Source organism: Cyprinodon tularosa, unplaced genomic scaffold (assembly GCF_016077235.1).
Source record: "Cyprinodon tularosa strain WSP-4 unplaced genomic scaffold, ASM1607723v1 ctg106, whole genome shotgun sequence".
Taxonomy (NCBI): Eukaryota; Metazoa; Chordata; class Actinopteri; order Cyprinodontiformes; family Cyprinodontidae; genus Cyprinodon; species Cyprinodon tularosa.
Window position 1 is genome coordinate 2307946 of NW_024037849.1, and position 24017 is coordinate 2331962.

Consider the following 24017-nt stretch of genomic DNA (forward strand, 5'->3'; position numbering starts at 1 on the left):
CCTGAAATAAAGTAATCTTATTAAGTAAAATAATCAGCAAGACACTGCATTTGTTCTCAGTACCTTTCCCCTCAGATTTACTGTTGTTAGTCTGTTTTTAGACACCTCTTCCTGTAAAATCTAATGCTGTGTTCACACCAAACATGCGTTAAGCAACAAAGAAGTGTCTGCTGCATCATCTTTTATCCCTTTTCATAGCTGGTATCTTGTACAATAGTGGATGAAATTTAAAGAGTGGCTTGGCTTTATTTACAATATAAAGCTAAAACAAAATAAAAGCTGTTGTGAGGCGCCGAGGTGCCATGTCTGGACCTTTTTATTCCTTTTTATAATTGGGGCAAATATTATGATTTTGACTTCTTTCTGCTTCCTTTCATTCAAAGTTTTAGTTGTTACACAAATTAGTTATTAGTTTGTAAAGAGGTGCAGCAGCTACTCTAAGAGCTTAATGTTGACGCAAGTAGCTTCTAGAGATGTTTTCGTCTCATCCAAGCCCATTTTGACAAACTACCACCCAGTATTGGTTCCCATATATCCAACAAGGACACAATCACATAATGGAGCCTCTCTCTAGGTGATTGGTTGTTATGGCATGTCAAGCAGCAAATCTCCTATTTTCCAATTGCTTATCATGGCTGCTTGTGAAGTGACTCAGCTGCTGATGAAACACCTCTGAAGTTTAAATGGTTATGAAGCGCTGCCCCTGCTGCTCCAGATGCTTGAAAATGTGTTCCTCCAGATGCTTGAAATGCATTACAAGACCTTTTGATGCGCCTTGAGGAACGTTAACCACAGACTTTCTATGAAAATTGGCTGCTCCTGCTGCTGAAAGCTCCTTCAATGTTATCAGTTCATTACATGGCTTAAACATCGGCGTCGCCAGACCCCATTTACTGGGGCACGTGCCCCAGTATAAATGAGCTGTGCCCCAGTATAAATCTCATGAATATTTGCAACAGTTATACATTTTTTTAACGCATCAATTTAGATAATTCCAACGGGAGGAGACGTATATTTCTACTCCAAATTGAGGATGTATTAGCGCCCCCACGTCAGCGTATGTCACTGCATGAACTGCAGGTAAATTAACGCTGCTCTCAACTGAGTTGGATGGGGCATTGTGCGGCCGCGACGCATTTTTAGTTCTGTTAACGTTTCTTAACCGGTCAATTTTATTATTTCCCCAGTATAAACCACATGATTTATAGGCTACTAACTGAAAATTACTGCATTGGTTTGTAGATGGATATCAGGAAATTCCTCACACGAAGCAGAGACAGGGAAGCAGTAAAACAAGATGAGAGAGGGAGGTAAGGTCCCGTAATGAATTAGTGATTTAAGCTAACTAGTTACATTAGGAACGTTATAAGCAATATGATTGATATTTGCATAATTATAAATTTAAGTTTTTTAATGTTTGCTGTAGAGAATGAGAATTAAGGTGCTGGAGTAGGAAAGGGAGGAGGAGGCGAGACTGACAGGCAAGAGACAGGTGAAGGACAGGACCATGAAGGTGATGAGGGAGCAACAACCAGCTTCCATAAACAAGAAGGGGACATTAGCGACTTAGGGGGAAAGCATGATGGTCCTAGACAAATGAAGTTGTCCCACTATCCCCAGGACAAATTTGGAGTAAAAAAAACTTTCATTTAATTCAAAATGGTTTGAAAGCTTTTTATGGTTGAAAAAGAAAGCCTTGTCATCAAGGATATGCAGTGTGTTTTCAACTTGCTTGATAACATCATGTTCCCAACACTAACGCAGGTCATCCAGATCTCCTTCACAATCCCAGTCTACAGCTGTAGTTGTGAAAGGTCATTCAGTGTGTTAAGAAGGCTCCACACTTGGCCGAGGTGCACAATGGGACAAGACAGGCTCCATCATCTTGCTATTTTATCAGTTGAAAAGGAAGAACTTTCTAAGCTGAGTCACAGTCTAGTGATTGACCACTTTGCAAAAATGATAAATAGGAGGTACACTTTAATGCTGAAAAAATAAAAGAAAAACTTAGTTCGGGTTGAGTTAAACTTTCCCCTGAACTAAAACTCTGAAACCTAGAAATTAATGATTACTTCAGAATGTGTATTAGGAAACTTTTTATTTGTCAAAGTTGGTGATGTCTTATTTTTTTTATAGCTGCAATGTTGAAAATGTTCATGTTTGTTAAAACAAATATGCTCTTATACTCATTAATATCTCAACTGGTAATTTTGGTAGGAATTTATCAGGGTGGGGCAGTGTGCTTGTCTGTATTTGTATATGGCAGGAGGGGCATATGCGTTAGGGGGCCAGTGCCCCAGTAAAGCTTTGTGCCTAGCAACGCCCCTGGGCTTAAAGTATTTTTTGTGTCTCTCTGAATCTCCTATATACACCTCTAGCAGCCTCTCATGGTGAAAGAAGAATTGATTGTGCTATGGTTAGTTTTTTGACATTATTGTATCCTTTACAAGCCAACTAAGTTACATTGAAATAGAAGACAGCAAATTTTGTAAGGGATGCATTTAAAAAAAAATGCAAATATATTTTATCCATGTGATTTATTTTTATTTTAATTTAGACATTTTGCCTATTTTTGTTCAGACTTGGTCTAAGACAGAATCTATGCAGGTAATTGTCATGCCTGATACCTTATAAATAAGTGATGTTAAAAATGGGAAGTAAACTTTATCCAGATTGTTTGCCCATGCTACCAGCTGGCTAGGACTGCCCATGTGTCCCTCTCTCTTGCTAAAGGCCATACCAATGGGGACCACAGCACACACCTCTCTGAATGTCCAAGATGGATGTTTTCGTTGGAGCTATCTGATTAAATCCTTTCTTAGAGTCAGAGCGCGTAGCAGCCTAACATCCAAGGGACTTTAAGCAACTCATTTGAAGTATGAGTATAATGAGGGTGTAGGCAGGTTATAAGAATAGCATGATCAAAAAACAGGCCATGTTTTTATTAAAGAAATTATAAAAAGTTATTGTAAAAAGAACAACATGATTGCTACCAATTATCTTGGTAAATGTATGCAAGAATAATGTTCTTCTTTTTTTTTTTCTTTTTATTATAAGGTGTGTCACAAGCCTCTCGCGATATTCATGTTGGGAGGTTTGTTTCTTAGCAACAAAGCAGAAGAAATAACCTATAGAACATAGAATAAAACACATGCATAAACATTCACACACAAATTGGAGGTAAGGGATGAAGAATGTCACTAAATCCATTCATGGGATACTTTAACCTTTACTGCATTGAATTCCATGTAAAGATGTGAGCATGTGTGGGAGAGTAATAATAGGAATTCAGGACTGACATTTGGAGGACCCTGTCAGTGAACTGAAGTGGTAGACAGCTTATATCCAGGTCAGGGCTATAGCCGATAATACAAAGGTTTCAGCATTGTTCATGTTCATACACAACTGATCCATTCTTGCATCGTTTGCATCCCCACAGGAGCTGAGCTGACACTTTACAAGGACTGACACAAACGGTAACCATTTTCTGTGGGAACTTTAAAGGGGAAGGTGGAGAAAACAAACAATGATCCATCATTCTCTCCTTTCCAAGCAGGTCTATGTCCTTTTCACAAGTGGGTTCGACTCAGACACATATAGAAAATAATAACATGAAAATTGAACAGGATTTGGAGCAAAGTGTTCATTCATGGGTGGCACACATAGTCCCAGGCAGGTGGGGGAGGAACATAAATCATAGCTGTGGTGACCCAGCGGTCTCAAACTGCCTGCAAATATTTCTTAGATTGCTTTATCTCTTGTTCACACTCAACGCCCTACCCACAGGCAAACTGCAACAGATATGAATAACCATATTTATGATGAATACTGAAATAGCACTAGGTTTTTCAAAATTAATTGAATATTTGCTATACATGTACCCTAAAAAACTAAACACTACTTCATTTACAGACAACAAATTTGTCTTGTCCCATTCCTACTACATTTAGTGGCAAGATCTGATTTTCGAGGTGACCACCTCATACACTTAAGAACAAGTTCATACTTGCCAAAATGAAGTAGTGAAAAATCAGGAGATTTTGTTTTTATCAGTATATCAGCCCAAGTGATAATTATTAGTAAAAGAAAAAAAATAATAATTCCTAATACCTGCCTGCTTTCTCCCTGCAATAGATATGATCAGTAAGTTATAATTTCTCTTTACCTGTAAAGAGCCTACATTAATCTCCCTACTGCTGGCCTCTGGTTCATCTCCCCATGACTCTGTTCTATAATGGCAATAAATATGAAAGGAAATGTAGAAAGCTAAATTTTAAACATAGCATTGGTTAGATTAAAAATAGCTGTGGAATTTAACTATAGAACAACCATCAACCCAAAGATAAGATTCTTTCTCTGCTATTTTTATTCTTCAATCATCTGTGCAGACCCTGAATGGTGGACACCGCTGCTGACCTCAAGTCCATCTCCTCCCTTACTCTGCTCTTCCAAATAAACATAAATGATATAGTGGAGGATTTTTTAGCTCCGCAGTGGGTAGCACTGCTGCCTTGCACCAAGGAGTTTCTGGGTTTGATTCCTGGCCTGGTCTCTTTCTGCATTGAGTTTGCATGTTCTCCCTGAGCCTATCAAACATGTACAAGAGCATGCACGAGCCCATTTCTCGTCCAGCACACTTGAAAATTTGCTGTTTGCATTAGTCATACAAGCTTACTTTCCAAAAGAAGATTTTCAATTTTTTCACCATGTCAGACTCACTACCGGTAATTAAAAATGGGGACGAGCACATAGGATCTCCTTACATAAACATATCACCAGAATGACTGGCAATTAGGAAGACCACTTATTTTGATGATCCACCTGGAAAAAGAACAAGAACATCATGAAAGAGAAAAATAACTCTTTGATGATTTTCCTCTCTCTCTTGTGATGAAAATACTTATTTTAAACATGTGGAAAGCAATTGTGAACACAAAGACAAAACAGAAGTTATTTTGAAAAATAAGCTGATTAGTCAGTCACTTCATATGGATGGTATTAAACTGATCTCAGATAATAAAGTAAAAAAGTAAAAATGTTGGTGTTATTTTTTATCAATACCTGTCATTTAAATCCAATATCAAAGAGGTTTCAAGAATTTCATTCTTTTATCTGCGGAATATTGCAAAAATTAGAAATATCCTGTCCAGAATTGATACTGAGAAACTAGTTCCTGCATTTGTTAGTTCTAAGCTGTAATTCTTTACTGTCATGAAGTCCACAAACTGTAGTTAAAAGCCTTCAGCTGATCCAAAATGCTGCAGCCAGACTTTGATGAAAATGAAAGAGAGAGATCATATCTCTCCTATCCTAGCTTCTCTTCATTGGCCTTCTGTTAATTCTAGAATAGAATTTAAAATCCTCCTTCTCACATATAAAGATCTAAATGGCCAAGCTCCATCTTATATCAGAGATCTGATTGTTCCTTATGTTCCTAACAGAGCACTTCACACTCAATCTGCAGGTTTACTAGTGGTTCCTAGAATTTATAAAACTAGAATATGAGGCAGATCTTTTAGTTATAAGGCTCCTCTCCTGTGGAACCAACTACCAGTTTTAGTCTATGAGGCAGACACCCTGTCAACTTTTAAGGGTAGGCTTAAAACTTTCCTTTTTGATAAAGCTTATAGTTAGAGTGGCTCAGGTTATCCTGAGCCACTCTATAGTTATGCTGCTATAGGCTTAGACTTCTGAAGGACGTAGGGACCCCCATTTCATCATTCTGCTTCATTCTATCTCTATTCTACCATCTGCAGAATCTGTTAGTTCAATCTCTAACGTTATGCTCCCTGCTTTTTCTCATAGTAGCTTCGCCTCGTGTGCTGCTGCTATCAACACCTTTGTTTACTGATGTTGGAGATTGGCCCTTTTTTTTTATTTAGTTCTGTTTCTCTGACTGTGACTGGCTGGATGTGTGCTCTTCATCCTCTGACATGGGAGCTGACTCGGAGCTTGTCTGTCTGGCTGTGTGTTTCCTGGTTGGTTACAGTTGCCTTTTGTATCTCTTGTCATCATTTAACTAACCATTCTAATTTCCATCCAAACAACATACATGGTTTGTTTGGAAAAAGCTGCAAAACGTTCTTTGTTCATGTTTGAGCATACAGTTTGAGCATGGTGTGTTCAAAGACAGCTCCAAAAAATAAGTCACAACAAACTAATAACGGGTTTAACTGTGCAGGGGATAGAGATGACACATAGGGCATGTGTGGGAAACATGTCCCATGTGTATCCTGCATTTGCTACGCCCATACATATATCCTCCACAAGCTTACTTTTTTCTTCACTGAATAATTGGGAGATTAGTGGGATAAATCACTCATCTAGTGCTCAGCGGGAGGTAACATTAAAAATAGTGAGTCTCCCTTGTAAATCGAGAGAGCTGACAAGTTTATAAGTCAGTTCAAACCCCAGCTTTGTCCAGACATTGAGTCCTTGGGCAAGAATCTTCACTGATTCCTACTGATGGTCGTTCAAAGGGCCCTAAGTGCGCCTGTGTAGACAATGTACCCCAGGCCAACAGCGTAGTCTGCCACTGTGAATGTGTCCATAATTGGAGGAATGGCTGAATGTAGTGTACAGCACATGCACTACAGTGAGTCCCCTGACTTGAAAAAGGGCCGGTATGGACCATTTCAATATCTAAAGCATAGATTCTATATACGAAGCTGTTACGGCCCCTGGCCTTTTAAGACTGTGCAGGCCTTTTCTTATGCAGGTTCAGCTCTGACAGAACTCCCTTGGTGGCTGCCTGAGGACTGCAGTGACATGATTGGAGCAGCAGAAGAGTGTCAAGCCAATCAGTGTGCTGATGAGGCCCACCTGCACCTTATAAAAGGCTCCTGATAAGCTTTCGGTTTGGGGGACAGCTATTAGGAGGGTTTTGTTAAGCTGTTCCCCCATCTTGTTTTTGCATCTGTTTTTGGGAAGAAAGAGCTCTTTGCCCTGGCTTTGTATGTACTTTGCTTAGTCTGCTTTAGGTGGACTTGTTCAAGCTAGTAGCTTGTGTTTGGGAGGTTTGGTGCTCCCTTTGTCTTTTCATTTGGTTTGTTTTTGTGTTAAAACTTAGTCTGACTGTTTTTGGGCAGTTTGTAATTTTATTTGCTCTCAGCCAATCTTGAATTTGTTTGCCCTTACCTTTTTTGTTGTTTTGTTTTAACTGAGTTAAGCTATATTGTGTTTTGGGGCTGTTTAACCATCTTTTTTTGTAATAAATAATTTTTAACTTCCCCTGAACTACTCCAGACATTATTTATGTTGCTTCCCCAAGACCCCTAGACCTTGGGGGGGCGTAACAGAAGCATTATCTATAAAATCTAATTTTGCAATCTTCTTTTTTTTTATTAATTATAAAACCAAAAATGAAAACATATTCGGTGCCTCAATCTAAAACAAGCTAAACAAAATAAGCACCCTGAAATGTATAAAATATCTCTTCCCCCTGCTGGAGGGTGTGGCCACTTGTTACAAACTGCAAACCACTCTCCAAGGAAGTCATCTGGCTGTTGAACAACAGGAATATGGTTTACTTTTTTTTTACCTCTACATGAGCTCCCCCTTTGTTTTCTCTGTGCCTTCTAGTTTGATTAATGCAAACTCAGATCCCTCCTACAAACCTTTCCATGACAAATCTTTTCCCTAAATCTGTCCACGGTCATTCACTGCAGATTCATCATCTCCAGCCACCGCCTTCCTGCCTGCTTTCCAAAAACTCAAGCCTCCATCTGCCCTGCTCTCACAGAAATCCCTCTTAGAAAGCAAATACTCTCTGTGACATCTTCCTCCACAATACACCACCAGCTCCTCCTTTCCCCCTCCACTACGCTAAAAGGCTAAAGATTGGTAGGCCATTTTATCCATTTCTGAAATATTAATTCCCATCCTTGTACCTTACGCAATCTAACTGCTTCTCTCTTCCCCCAGAAATGATATAGACATCCTAGTTATACAGTTTTAATTCATCTTTGTAAACAAACCTTTTCTACAGTAAGTATACGGTATAATTTTAGGATCTGATAGGTTGCAACTGAACATGCATGTATATGCACACACACACATACAGCCAAACAAATGTTAGGAGGTGACCTTGAACAGTCTAAGCTGATGGGTGGGTGTGCATGTAGGTGTGTAAATGTATTCCCTGTGTTTCCAACTGAATCTATAATGAGCATTTCATTACTTCAGTCTCAGTTCTCCAGGGACAGGGCATTCTTCCACCACACCGTCATCCCCCACAAGCAAGGATGGGGGGTGAAAAAGATATGTACCAATTAAACTAATTTAGCAAATATATGATTTCTTACACATTTTCATCATGTTTTAGTAAGCTGCCTAGCATTGATATAATAGTGATATAAACAGACTAAGTAACTGTAGCCGTTGAGTTTGAGGGTTATGGCAGACGATTATTAGACAAGGAAGAAGGAGAGGAAGAGGTTGACGAAGGGGGAAAACAGGCCACTGTATGCAGGCTGACAGCGCCATGCGATGTAGAGCTGCTAGCGGGTCCTGGAGGCAAGATTTGAAGCTCTTTATAGGAACTAGACCGAAGTTACTGAGAAATGTATACAGAAAAGGATTTTGGTGTATACCGTTATGGTCTGTGTGATATAAATAATCCTAATTTAAAATATTTTATTTACAGCTCTGAGCTCCTCACGTAGTAAAATTATTTTGGTCTGCAGTTTGAGGAATAACCTATGGGTAATGTTTGTTCATTGCTCAGTTCAACCCTCTATACTTGCCACAGTCACATTTGAGCACAACAGCGATCTCTACAGTCACTAGTTTGTCAGCTCTGTGTTGTTGTATAGCAAATATGTCTGCTTCTATAAATGAAAGACCTACTCCTATGTAATTATAAATAGCAATTCCTAATGCAACACTTACATTAAGACGGAGACCTTCAGTTTATGTATAATATATTATTTTTTGTACCCGTAAGTAAATCCCTGTAATTATTACACACTGGAATTTTAAAAGAATAACAAATAGTTGTTAGCATTATTAGGGATTATATGAGCACTATGAATTTGAACAACACAATATTGAACTTTCATCAATTATACATTATGAACAAAGTGTGCTACAGAGATAGACAGGTAATATATTGAAGTTTATGGCAAGAACTTTTTGACAAGTTATATTGGATGCTAAATTCTATTTTGAATAATGTTTTCTCATTAGCAGACACCAATTTTCTCGCTTTTTATAATTCATTGGTGCAAAACCAATTTAATGCTCAGTGGGTCCATAAGATTTGTGATTACTACTACTTTGTATAAAAACAAATTCATAAAATATGCTGTCCATACTCTTTAATAGGAAACTTGCAATAAATAGTTTTAATATCAGTTTCAAGAGCATATGACTAATTGCATTATGACCTCTTAAAAAATGTAATACACAGAAGATTACTTTATGACCCAGAATATCTGAAACCCTCAGATTAAAAGCATATTCGTTTAGAGTGACTTTTAATAGTGCTATTTGAACATTATTATTCAAGTTACAGTCCAACTTTCGTTTAATTTTCTTAATTACTGTATTTTGTCAATCCCTTAATCTTTTTAAATTATCCTGTTTTTGATGTTTCACTTTTATTCTCTTTAACTTTGTTTAATCCATGCTACTGCAATGTACTTCTTTTTTTGTTTTTTTCATGTTTTTTCATGTTTTTCAGCAATTTTAACTTACCTCGCCTTGCCTTAAAACTTGATTGTACTTGATTATAAAACAGAACAAAAAGTTATACTTTGGCATGCTTGATAATATAAAATAAAATGACACGAGTCTGAATATACACAGAAAGTGCACAACAAAAAAAGCAGAGTAAAATAGAGTGACAAAGATATGATAATATAATTCATACCAATCCATCAGAAATTTTTTTGCCTGAACTGCTGTGCTGGATATACACATTAGCATTGAACCTACTATGTTGATAAGAATGTGGAAAGACACAAAAAGGTAAGCAGTCAGATGGAAGTACTTTCATTCTCAATACATCTGGCCTAAATTTTCTTGGGGATTACCTACTGAGCTCATGCATGTTATAACTTTGACATTTTTGACTGACCTGATGAGGTAATTGTTGCAACTTTGGTGTAGCAGTGGGGACATTTATGCTTCTCATGTGAAGTGGAAAAGTATTGTAGATGCTGGGGCCAGAGTACACCCATAGACAGAAAAATGCTCTGATCTCTAGCTATACTTTTAAAATTGATTTAAAAATGTAATTACTTTTAAGTTAAATAAGGGAACCTTGACATTTTCAAAATGTTGATATAATTTCTTATATATCTACTGTAAGATATCACATTAAATATAACTCAGGTTAATTAAATTTAAGAGGAAGAATTAAGAGTCTTTATTCTTACTGTGAAACAGCACAAATTCCAATACAATACAATTCATTTGAATACAATGTAATCTGCATATAAGCAAAACAATTTCAACTTTCAGTACATGTCAGAAGAAAACCAAGACCAGAGTCCTAAACTACATATCTAGGTCAGAAAACTCATTTTTTTTCCTTTAAATTAACCCTGACTTTTTAAATTTTACATCTTGTAGAAGGTATATCTTGCCGCTTTGTACAAAAAAAAAAGCTATGAAAACATGAGATCATTAGGGAAAAGTCCAAACATGCTGAGGTCACCAACATTTATCAGTAATGATGACGATTCTGTTTGGAGGTCAACATGGCAGCATAATGCATTCCTTCAATAAAGAGGAACATTGTATCAAATATATGCAAAGATTTATATGGTGACAAACTGTGAGCAATGAGGTTTATTTTATTGTTGTAAGGGAACAGAGCAGGACAGTAGGATAATTGAATTAACAGAAAAACCTAAGGAAAGGCTATGTAGGCAACCAAGAAAGGTAAACTTTGTTTTTTGCTGTCCTTTTGGTCATTGCAAGATATCATTTTTTTATAGGCGTTGAGCAGAAAAATGCCTTCTTTTGTTTTTATTTTGGTACTTTGATATAGATTTGATTGACAATTTATCTACACCAAAGCATGATCTTATAAACAAACATGGGGTATGTCAGAGAAGCTGTCTGAAGAGTGGCATTTGATTTATTCTCCTAAATTCTATATCATATGGTGTATCTACTTAGAATGGGCTGAGGTTGAATATTGTCAGAATCAAACTAAATCAATTGCTTTTTAAATATTCCAATGGATAATAAACCCTTTGCCAGGTAAAGCAAAGATCAACAGAAGTATGAAGGTAGATTTGTGTCTCAATTGAAAATAGGTTTTTAGATTGAAGCAACACTTTTTTATTGCATAATAACAGACACAAATCTACCAATATCCTAACCATTATATGGTCCCATCAAACAAGTTGCTTTAAACAAAAACAAATTGAATTGTATCACATAAAACATTTTCAATCAAAGAAAAGGAGCGTTCAAATGTATTTTTTGAGTCTCAACTATATTTTTGCATTCAAATTCTTCATTTCTTTGATTGAAAAGGTTTTTTTTCTAAGTGAAGGTGTTTTTAATTGAAAATATATTTTTTGATTGAAGCAACCTTTTTTTTTATTTCAAAATAAAGACACAAATCTACCTTCATACAGAAATGCTTTGCGTTGCTAAAGCAGCATTAGCATCCATGAAAGCCATGTTTTGCTGTCAATTAAAGTAACAACAGGTGCACAAAAGAGGCAACAATAAGCAGGAATTCTACTTAGCAAAGAACACAGTTGGAATGTTTTTGATTGTTTTCTGTTTAGTTTTTTTCAAAAAAAGACACCACTCTAGCCTTTGTTTTGATGTGTCTTTCCAAGGTCACACTCTGCAAGGTTAATCGTAACCTCCAGCAGAATCAAAAAATCTTTAAAAGAGAAAAACATGAGCTGAAGTAGGCTTGAAGGCAACAAGGGACTAATACTGATCAGAGGTGGCGGAAAAGATGAACAGAGCCGAGTGACTCTTTGAAGGCTGTATATCTAAATCAGCCAGTGAGGTTGTTATGAGAGGTTGCAGCTAGATGAAGCAAGGGCAGCATGCTTCTATATAAAGGTCAAGAGCAGAAATAACAGCTTCTGGCAGAGATGGATGCTAATAAACTGATGATGTCTAAAGAGGTCTCCATGAACAAACTCACTCAGGGTTGTAGTCTAACAATGTTGGAAGGTAAGTGAGACAGACACAAACTGCATGTCTAACAGGAGGTTTATCTAGAATGTGGAACACCTCATGTACAGTAAACCTCCACTCGTTCATCTCTGTGGGTGTTTTAAGTAAAACAGACTGTCATTGTTCTCCTCTGATGGGTAAGAGCAAAGTGAATATATATTATTCTAATGAGGAGCATCTTCCCGGAGGATCTATCATTTACCTCCACAGCTTATTAGTCACAGCCACATGCTGAATGTGTGCATGTCCTTTATGATTGATTGTCTTTCTTCCTGCACCCACTGTTACCCCTATTCATGGGCATAGCTTTGCATAGCGACTATAGGGACCTGTCCCTACTAAAAATTTGGACCAACCTACTTGTCCCTACCAATAATTCTATGTGAATAACATGTTTATAATTTACAATACAGCTTTGTTGCAACATTTGCTTCTTTCCTCTTGCAGCTTTGCTGCCTGATAGCTGCTGCTGCCACTGTTATGCGCCAGGCAGGGACTCAGACGGAGCGGTGTTAACCCGGTCTTTCCTGCTCCTTAAAGACAGTAACTGTGCTGTTCTGTTTAACTCCTCTCTCATTGCTTTTTCTGCCTTAAGTTCCACCTTCTCTCTTCCTGATTGTCTGTTTTCTAGGCAGTATGAATGCATGAGTGCTTAAAGCGCAAAATTAAAATTGTATCCATGCCAGAATAGCACGGTTATTACAATTAATAATAGGCTAAGTGTAATGGGGACCAGGTGTCCCATTACCCCATGAAATATGATTATTGATTTAGTTTTATGTATTATTACGTTTGAACAAGCTGGGTTGTTTTAGTTCTTTATTTTAGTTTTGTTAGGACATTTTTGCATGCATTCTTGTGAAGCAGCAATCCTACCTGTGGAAAGAAATAATTGACATCAATATTAATTATTTTTCACTTGGAGCAAACAAAAATGATCAGGAGGGTAGTTTTGGATAAGTTAAATTTGATGGGGTTTTTGTGATTGACTTAAGATTTGTTTAATTGTATTAATTTGTATGTATGTAAATATTATTTTGGGTGTATGGTTTATTGTTTTGATGTATAAATTAATGTTGCTGCTTTTTCTTAATAATCCCTTCTCATGGTTCCTTCCATCATTGCACCTGAATTGAGTTTGGTATACAATGTTGTTTGTTTGGTTGGCTGTTATCACCACTTAAGATGTATAATGTAAGAAATGTGTTTATGTGACGATAAAATAAGGCCTGCAACTAATTATTTTTCAAATCGTTTAATCTGTCGATGCTTTTTTGATGAATCGATTCACAATCGGATAGCCAAAGATTGTTTAAGGAAGATGTTTTACAGGATTAAACCAGGTGAAACAGAAATGTTTCCTCTTGAGGAGTTCTGGATGGAGAATCATCCAGAACAATTTCTTTATCAAAAATGTAAAATGTTTATATATTTTTTTTAAATAATTTTGATAAATATTTCGTTTGCTGATATTAATGTTAAACCAAAAGAAAATAAGACAAATATCAGAAGTGCCTAAAGATAGCCATTGCATATATCAAAACATTATTTCACCTTTAGTCAAGTTTTTTCATAAATTTCTTTGGGATGATTCTTTTCATCCCAGATTTGTGTTTATTAGCATCACTATTTTTAAATCAGAAAGTTGTATAAGTACCAAAACAAGAGGTAAGCCAGGTTGCATCGCAGAAGATCTGGAACATTAATTTGTGGTGGCTGCTCTAACAAGTTCATAGAGGGTCGGTGTTTCACTTGATGTGTTTTCTGTAATCTTGAGCTACTACCATTGGTATATTGTTTATCGAACCTTTTTATTGATTGTATTTGTGCAACTGTGCTCCTCTATACACAGTTTGCTTTGGTAGACAAACCTACACAGGGAGGAACCAGGCAGGTGTACCTTGCGATTCAGAGTTTTTGGTTCGTAGTGTATGTGTTTTGCTTTTTCATTGTGTCTCTCTCATCGGTCAGAGCTACACAAAAAACAGTTGCATAGAATGCATAGCATGCTTACCAGCTCTGGGAATTTCAGAGAGATTTTATTACTATGACTTTATACTGTCTCTCTTTTCATAAGGTTAGGAAAACATCTCTTCTATTAAAATCCTCCATATTACAAATATCCATCAGCTGAAGATTAATCTGTGGTTTTAATGATTATACTTTTCATTATGGGACAATAGGCAAGGCAAGGCAAGGCAAGGCAAATTTATTTGTATAGCACAATTCAGTACAAAGACAATGCAAAGTGCTTTACATGATTAAAATACAGGATTGGGCTTCAAATAATCTGTTTTATTGTCCACATAATTGTCTATAAAAGAATAAACTGTATACATGCACTCAGTAAAAATAGTTTTATGTGAAATGTCTGGTTTTCTAGTTTTCTTAAGAGGTTCTTTACTATTCTTATTGTTTTAACAAGTGTACATTTTTTAAATGACCCTAAGGAATTAAAAAATATGTCGTAAAGAGAAACTGCTTAGAGGTGGGTATAATAAAAATATATATAGACTAGTTCGGGGGTGAAAAAAGATGCAATCCACTCCTTTAAATTGGTAAGCTAGTGACCTGTCCCACAAATTCACTTCCCTATTGGGTACAGTGGGAAAGGCTGCATGAAGTACAAAATGCTGTAAATGCAACAATATGTTGCGGCTCTTTAGCGTCCCCCTTACATTAAAAAATGTATGAAAATATTTTTTATTTATTTATTTTTTAATATGGTGTGCAGGAGGTCAAACAAAAATGTATTATGCTTTCCAATGCTGCAAACATTTGTATAATAAATATATTTAAACAATGATTTGTGCCATATAGAGATCAGTGGTCATAACTTGCAACCAGCGTGGCGCGGTGCCGGGCAAACAAAGCAGTGGGTGGGTGTGTGTTGGACCATGGATCCCAAAGGGAAAAAAAAGGAAGATTTCTGATGAGAAAAGAGGATTCAAAGAATGGACCGAATCATTTGCTTTTTTATTATCAATGCAGAAAGATTCCCTGCATTTTTTCTTTGTAATGAGAGGTTGTCAAAAAATAAAAATAAAAATTTGAAAAGACATTTCCAGGGAAGGTAAGCTAAATATGCAGCCGACCAACAAACTTGGAGTGAGAGAAAAAGTGCGATGGCGGACATTCTAGATAAATTAGAGGAGTGCAAAGATAGATTTAAGAAGTGGATTGCATCTCCAAACTCCACTACTGCTGCTAGTTTTGTTGCAAGGATGGAAAAGTGTCCACAGATCAAGCGCTCTGATGCAGGTATGTGAAAGTTTTTCAATTTTTTCCCCAAATCCTAAAAATATAAATATCACCAAGGAACGCTGGTGATGGAGGATGTGGGTTTCAGGGTTAGAGAGCTCTGCTCTGATGGATGTCAGTTCCTGCTTGGTTCCTCATGGCTCAATCAACTCCTCCCAACAGAAACATGTCCACCATAGAAAAAGATTGCTTGATTATGTTTCTATAATTTCATCAATGCAACAAAACTTAAACCACGCGGTTAAGGGCGGTGAAGCAGCACGCGATGGGCGCATTCACTGCTCCTCCCTCAGCTCATGCTGCTTTGTGACATTTGCTTCAGGATAAACATTTAATCATGAATTCTTATTATATATTTAAGCCCACATAGTCCTTTTCTATAGTGGGATAATACACTTAGAGCCCGTGTTGTCATACGAGGCATAAGACTTTTACATTTTTGCAGCTCCAGACAGATTTAGTTTTTGTATTTTTGGTCCATTATGGCTCTTTGAGCAGTTTGTCATAGCTCATACAAGCTTACTGTGTCCGAACCTCTGCCCTAACCACTAAATCCCTCCATCAGTATATAGAGCAGGGACTATATAAGTGTTTTGGTTCCAATTAAACATTATATTATGGCTATATGAACATTAACAGCTTGGAACTCATGGGAGATCAGAAGCCTTAGGAAATTTCTATTACTAACACTGTAAAGAAATTGAGGGGTGTTTAAAAATAGTGTATAGCAAAAATATATAGTATCATATTTTCTTCTATGCATAGGGCCAAATGTTTCAAGAGAGGGAAAAGCACTGCCTCTCTGTTTAACAGGACAGCAGGGAATGAGGAGAGACCAGCAGAGGCCAGATGAGATGATGAAGTGAAGCTGCTTGGCAGAAAGGAAATCCAATTATCTCCTATAGGGCTTATACTATCTTTTTTTTAACAACTAAGAATAAAAAGTATTTTTATTATACTGAATGTTGAAAGCACAAATGACAAAAACGTATTCTTCTAAATTAATACTTCATCTCTTCTTACATATCAGTCTATTTGCTTTCATCTCTCTTTCTTTTTCTGGTTTTCTCCTTGCCATCACATAGGGACCCATGGCGAAATGGATAATCGGTAACTCTGCTTACAGCTGGTTCTTTGTGAGGACACAATCCCACATTCTCTTAAAAATGCACAAAAAATACATATAAATCTTTGTTGAATACAAAGCAAGTCTGACTGCATTTCCTTAAGTATAAGCAAAGGAAAACAAAACTTAAGATCTGTTCATGGAGAAGGTTTGGGTCTTTCCAAACAGGTAGAAGTGGTTGTCTTGCAAATAACAGGGACTTGGAGGTCATAGTCCACCCTAAATCTCTGTAATTACACTGCCTGGGATTTCATTCGTTACAGAGAAAAAATAAAGAAAAAGAGGCAATGAGACTACAAGACATGATTACATTTATATTATTGACATTTTAGTACTTTGTCATGCCTAAGTGAAGACCTGCAGAGGGGAATGCATCACTGGAAAAAAGAAAATCAATGATTTTCATCAAGTTTAACTTTAGAAAACTATCTCTCACTATCTATCCATCTATCCATTTATCTATCCATCTATCTACTTTTTTTTAAGTTCTAACCTTTAAATTGTATATATTTTTTTTATCTCTAAACAACACGAAGCGAGATACTCTCCCACTCTGAGATGAGACTATTTGATATTAATGATGAAGTACATTCCATTAAAAAAAACTAAATATCAAATCATTCAACAAAGGGATTGATTACAGTGTGCAATACTTTGTATTGCAAAGGGCATGTGAAAAAAATTACTTATTCCCAGCAGTGTGTTTTTCAATGACAGTAAGAATAATAAAAAAGATATTAGCCTTGCTCTCCTACATAGACCCTTTTGCTTTTTTGCATTTTTTCTCAATTCCACCACAATATGGTCCTGCTCAGTTTAACCTCCTGTCAACCTGTCTGTCTCTATAAGTGAAATGAAGAGGCAGCTAGAGAAACTGAACCAAAAAAGGGTCCAAGTCCAGATGATGAACCCTAAGGTCTATTCATCTTTTTTTCATTGTCTCACATTTCAGGATTTAGATTCATGGATCTGTTTACATTTATAAGGTTTCACGATGTTTTAAAGAGGGTCACTAAACTTTGCACCTTTCTTTCGCATGGAATGAAGCACATTTGTATAACAGTTTTTGCTTTTTGAAAAATAATATTAATAATCTAAATTATAATTTAATGTGCTAAAAGTACATAAATTGTACAAGTAGATGGCATAAAAACATGTCCACCCTGTATATATGCAATAGCAAGTAAGCATGGAAAAAGTTCATAAAATCCTCTTTGTCAATGTTTTTATGATTCTGCCTCCAAGTTTTGAAGTGATGTGATCTTAATATGCAGACACATGCTCAGTAAATCAAAGCCAGCAATGTTTCCAGCAAATAGCCAATGAACTGCATCCATCTCAGAAAGAGGTGTAAGTTTCCACAGATGTGACACATCAAGGTCAGTGGGAAGTCTCTAAAAAGCCTCAGCTACTGCTTAAGTTTAAAATCTGTTAAATGAGAAAGCAAAAGTGAAGTAACAAGAATTTCAAAGCAAATGTGGCATGGAGAGCTGCTTCAAACTAAATAATGAGAGAGGGAAAACATGTTGATGACTGAGAAATTATACTTGTATATATCAAGTCAATTGTTGAATTTTTTTTATAATGTGCAAAATGAATTATGTACATATGGAAATGCTCCTTTTTTGACAATAATATAAAAACGAAAACCTGCATCACATCTCATATATTTTGAACAGTAAACTATAATGTTTTATTATTGTACATTTGATTATACTTCGATAAAAAATTAAAAACTTTACTAAAGTTACAATGTATTAACAGAATCCAATCCACTTCTACAAGTTTTATTATCTTAGTTATACAGTAACCAAATTGTATCCTATCTTTATACGCATAGCTGTACTGGTCTGCCAGAGCAGCAACATTACAAACATGATCTGTTGTGAAAACATTAGAGTATTTTATAAATCTGATATTAATGCTAATATATACTTGAGGGGCATCATCAGTTTGATAAATGATTAATGAATTGCCATGATCCACCCATGTCACTGTGAGACAGTAACTATGAAAAAAGACTTAATGGATAATCATGTTGAAAATAAATGCATCCTGCTCTGAAAATACCAGCAGTTATGCTATTATAGCCTTCAGCACTTTTTTTCCCTAGCTTACAAAAATGAAAGAAAAACGTGCTTGCTTTGCTTGGGTCTGCATTTCAGTAAACCACAAATCACCAATACAGAATCATGCAGGATCAGTAAGCTTCACTCGAGTTTTATTTAACTCGACAAAAAGATATTCATGACTCCAGTAATGACAAGGACATTGCAGAAGTGATGAATGTACCAATAACCTTTAACCCTGTTACACGGTGCCTCGGGGAGCAGAAAGGACACTGCCAGGTTGTTTGAACAATAAGAGGGACGAGGCCTCTGGTCACATGTAATTAGGTGTTGTTGCAGAAGAATAAATCCTAAATTAGGTCTATCAATCTCTTGAAACATTGCATTATTTGATCTCAGATGATAAAACCTCTGTGCTATTCAGATGTGCTACCCATGAAGAAATCTCTCACAACACAAACAAGTGTTACATACGATTAATGATATGAAGTGAGAAGTAGGCTTAGCTTCTGTAATCCGAAGAAACCATTGTGGTTTCATGGAAATTCTATCTCTGTAAAGATGTTCTTGCTTCTCATTTGGGAACCTGTTACTATGCAAATGTGCTTTTTTAACCTAAAGATTGGTTTGGGTTGCTGGACTTTCCGCTGCATAAAAATAAAAACAAAACAGCAGTATGGGAAGCTATTAAAGGATTGGTGTAGCAAAATATGGTCAGAATTAACAGGAAAAAACTTGGACATTGTGCAGGATACTGCCTTTTATTTACATTCATTCTAAACCAAAACAATATTTTCAAATTAGGCCATGTCTAAAAGAATAGAAAGAATATTTTAAATCTATTTTTTGATTCATCTTTACTGTGACTATACAGTAAGTTTATATGAAACCTCTTCCACCATTAGTATCACACCACAGCTTTTTACTTTATACTGAAACGAATTAAATCTTTTTTTTTTTTCATAATCCATACTCTGGCTTGAAAATAATAAGAATTTCAGCACCCCTGCTAAACCTTTATAAAAAGCCTTAAAATAAAAGCATATTTTACAGTAGAATCATAATTTCTCTGAAAAGTTGAAAGCCACCTATCCTTTCATCAAAGTCTATTTTTAATAACAGAAGACTAATTCAGTCCTTCAGTTTATATTTCTAAGTTAATTAATGTGGCTTTTGAAATACGTAAGGCAGCTTCTTTTTGGTGGCACTAAGCTATTGATACTTTTAAATTCAATGTTTTATTGATATTCTCAGATAGGTCATTGGTATATAAAATACTGAAAAACAAATTTTTTTTTCTGTTTTTTTTTTTTATTAAACCCCACTTTCCTCCAGTATCTTGGGCCACCAACATGATCTGTTAACATCAGGGACATATGATGTTTGACATATATTAATTAATTTATCCATTAATATTCTAAGGATTTTAAAAACACACGGGTTCAATTAAAAAATCTCAAGCTTTTCTATAATTTTAATGTTACAACCATTAGAAAAAAATTCTTGTACATCTGAATGGCCAGGTGACAAAAAAGAAAAAGAAATGCTTAATGCCAAGTATAGCCTGATTAGTACCTCTGCGTATCTATGTAAATACATATTCTTTTGTTATTCTGATTTTTTATTCTTATTCTGTGATTTCTAATGAATTGTATGATAAAAATAATAAAATATATAAAAATACAAATCCTATAAAAACAATAGGGTTTAGAAAGGGGAGTGGAAATTAATTTAAAAGAAGTTATGGATTCTGAAAAACCCAGAAAATTTCAGATACAACTCTGATGAAATTTGTTCTCATTGCAGAGCAAAAAAATTAGATCTGAGCATATGAATATGCAGAAGCTTTTTATTTTAAAAAGCGTATCAAGCAAATACTGGAAGATTTTATGTTGTAATAGAGAAGTGATGTAACAGGGAACTACTTTTGTTGTTTTGGTTCATAGATTTTACAAATTTTGGACCCAGTTCAGACTAAAATCTATCCCTGAAATCTGTGATCTCACCATCTTTTCCAGAACCAAAAGCCTCCTAAAATGTTCAGAATCTGCAGTTATTTATATATTTCCTCTTGAGCATCTTCTGATGACCATCTGACATCCTTAACTACTACAGTACGCCACCTCTACTATGTACCTGAGCCTTCAAAAACCCCAAAATAATCCATAACAATTTAATGTTATTGTCAATTGCAGATGTTTTCGATAGCACACAGCATGTGTGCTTCTTTACTAAAATTTCACACAAAAAGCTTTAATTTGTATGTGAATATGGGTTCAAGAAGTGAAAAATTACATTTGAGCATCTATAAATACGTAGCGGGATTTTCACATCTACAATTTAAATTATATCAGGATTTTAGTTGCACTCCCTTTGTGGAATTCAATCAAAGAGCAGAAGATTCCCTTGATCTCAAGATCTCCCTGTGACTGCCATGTTTTATGCATATGCTCAACCACCATGAATAATCACAGTTTATTTTTACATTTATGTTTTTGGAGGCAACATGGTTGTTAGTTCATTTATCAGACATGAGAAAGAAATAAACTGCAGAGATCAGCAGAAAGTGAAATGCAGGAAGTTAAAAGAGTGGGGAGTGAGGGGACATCAAAACCTGACAATGTGGGCTTAAACCCCCACCTCCCCACCCCCCATCTGTGCATTTCCCTCCCGGCACAATGAGAAGGTTCCAGGCTGACATAATCTCCAAGGTCATTGAACCATATGTCTTTGTACATTTGCTAATTTTTTAAGTATGTGTGAATAAACAGTTTGAGTTTAGCATGAACAGAGAATTTATTTCCACTAGGATGTGGGTGTGTGTTTGCAATTGTTTAGGCCTCTCTTCCTACGTGTGTCTTTGTGTTTGTGTGCACATGTGACTCACCGCTCTCCTCACCAGATGCTTCACAGCCATCCTCATCATCACAATCGTCTCCACTGCTTCCATCTGTCTGTGTGTCTCCATCCGCTTCCTCTCCCTTTTCTCTTTTTTTGCTTGCCCAGCCGAGATCTACTAGCAGCTCCTATGAAAAAAACAAAACAAAACACATTTATCATATGTAGCCAGACCATTAAGCTCCTGGTTGATGCAAGTTTGGAAAACATTTATGGTTACAACTGGACAAGAAATTCTAGTCCTGCCTATGATTGACAGCTACTGACAACATAGAATATGTAAGAAATACTCCACTTTTGTATTTAAAACATATATATGTTTTAACTATCCCGATCTGATCCATAGCTTTGCCTCTGGTCGCCAACTTACATACAGTCAAAATATTTAATGTATAATTTTTTTTTTTTTGTTTATTAAACCTTTCTTTACCAGGGAAGTAAAAATTAGAAATAAAAAAAAATATGCAAACAATTAAAACATTATATATAAATAGCACAAAAAACCTTTTAATAATACATAAAACTGCTAAAACACTGACCATTTATAGAATCAATCTCTTAGAAAACCAATTGAGCTTTGAAATGACTTGGGGAGATAAAGCTTTCAAGCTGCAGGGAATTTTGCAGCCTGCTCCATGTTTTAGGGGCTCCTTAGGCAAAAGGCTTTTTCTAAGATCGGTGCAAACATTTGGGACAAAATACAAGTACTGTTAAGTAGCGTATGAATAATTAGGACATGTAAAACCACTCCCGTTTATTCTTTCTTTATTGTGTTTTAGAGCTTTTAAAAACTGTATTTGTAAACTCATTAGAATGAATTAAGCTATACAAAGCCAAAAAAAAAATGTTTAGAAAATTTTTTAGAAATAATATTGGAAATTGACAGCAGCATTTAGTTACCAAAGCATTATCTTATCATTAACATGTATAGGTGTTGCTATAGAGTGTCAGTTTATCTATCACTGGGTAATAGGTAAGATTTATTAGCAAAATAAATGCTTATTTTAATTGCATTACATATTTACTTTCATTCTAAAGGTATTACCCCAGTGTAAGAAAATTAAATACTGAGGTATAACAGGAAGTGCAACTCTCTGGTTTTAAAAAGGTGTCTTAGGAACAATTTTTAATTATCCTTCTAGGTTAACAGCTTAAACAGTAACATCTAAAAATGAAAAAGGGGAGAAAAATTATTTTCTTACATTGTGATACAAATTTGGGTTTCTGGGGTCAAAGGTGAATAACGTGATATTTTCATTAGATGACCGGCGCCTCATGGGAAGAGCGAAGCAAAAACATTTTAATGAAGCCATCCTTGCCCATGCTGTCATCTCCTGTCACTTCATAAAATGGCTTTTCCCATAAGACTCATTAGGCTCATTGTGATTGGCTGAGTATGTACACACAAATCTTGATTGGAGCTATAAATGACTGGACTCAAATAATCTCTGTTAATGAAAAAGGCATAGGCAAACTTCCCTTATTCCTTCCTGGAAAAGATTTATTATCATATAACACAAAACACAAAAACACATTGAGACATAGCTTCACAAAGTATGAAAATTGTAAAGATTCTTCGTTCTGTAGTGTTAAATTTTCTCTGTCTGTCTGTCTGTCTGTCTGTCTGTCTGTCTGTCTGTCTGTCTGTCTGTCTGTCTGTCTGTCTGTCTGTCTGTCTATCTATCTATCTATCTATCTATCTATCTATCTATCTATCTATCTATCTATCTAGTGTATAAATGGCACAAGAAAGGAAGGACATATAATAAACTGATGGCCTGCATTAGCTGTATTCCAGACAAATATCAACCTTTAAAAAGTAGGTGACTGCACCATCATGCTCTATAAAAGAGTTACAATAAACCTCTAATTAACAACGAAAGCTTGTTAAACTTAGTTGTTACTTTGTGAGTAGACTTGAATTCCCTGTACCAAAAAGTTGAACAGATCACATCCTTAAGAAAATAAATTACATAGAAAAAAAAAATCATCTTTGGCCCTTTGTTCCCATCTTTGGACTTGTTACCGCAGCATTAACAAAAAAGAACTTTTCTTAATTCTATAAGAGAAGTAAAAAAAAAAAAAACTAAATAAGATTCAATGTTCTGTAAAACATAAAGGACCACTTACATCGAATTAATGAGGCCTAGAAATCTCATACATAAATGATTATGTGGTGCTTGTGTAGTGCACATTTTTGTGTTTATGACAAAACCACCGCAAACAACACACTCACCCTCTAAGTGCTGACTTCACAGTTACATGTGTTAAATGCAGCATGATTAATGGACCTTACAACAAGATTAAAGGGGGAAGAAAAAGAGCTTTAAAAGCAAACGCAGAAGGAAGAGGCTAAGCCTATCTCATAATTTTCAATTACAAATGTAAACATAAATATGAAAATATTATTTTAGTTTCTTTGAATTACATCGATCCGAGCACAAAGCATTGAGCTGAAGATCTGAATGACATTCAGAAGTTCTGAAGGTGCTGACCTGGAAATAACG

General features: G+C 35.8%; 1 protein-coding gene across 2 annotated transcripts in view; it reads right to left on the bottom strand.

Moving 5' to 3' along the window:
* Positions 1–24017, bottom strand: part of gpc5b (glypican 5b) — an 85630-nt gene that overhangs the window by 9627 nt on the left and 51986 nt on the right. The window contains exon 9 of one of the 2 annotated variants that reach the window (XM_038287207.1): positions 21512–21638. In XM_038287207.1, the coding sequence (XP_038143135.1) occupies positions 21512–21638 (127 nt within the window). Of the gene's footprint in view, positions 1–21499; positions 21639–24017 lie in introns of both variants that reach the window. The other variant, XM_038287200.1, reaches the window with a different exon arrangement.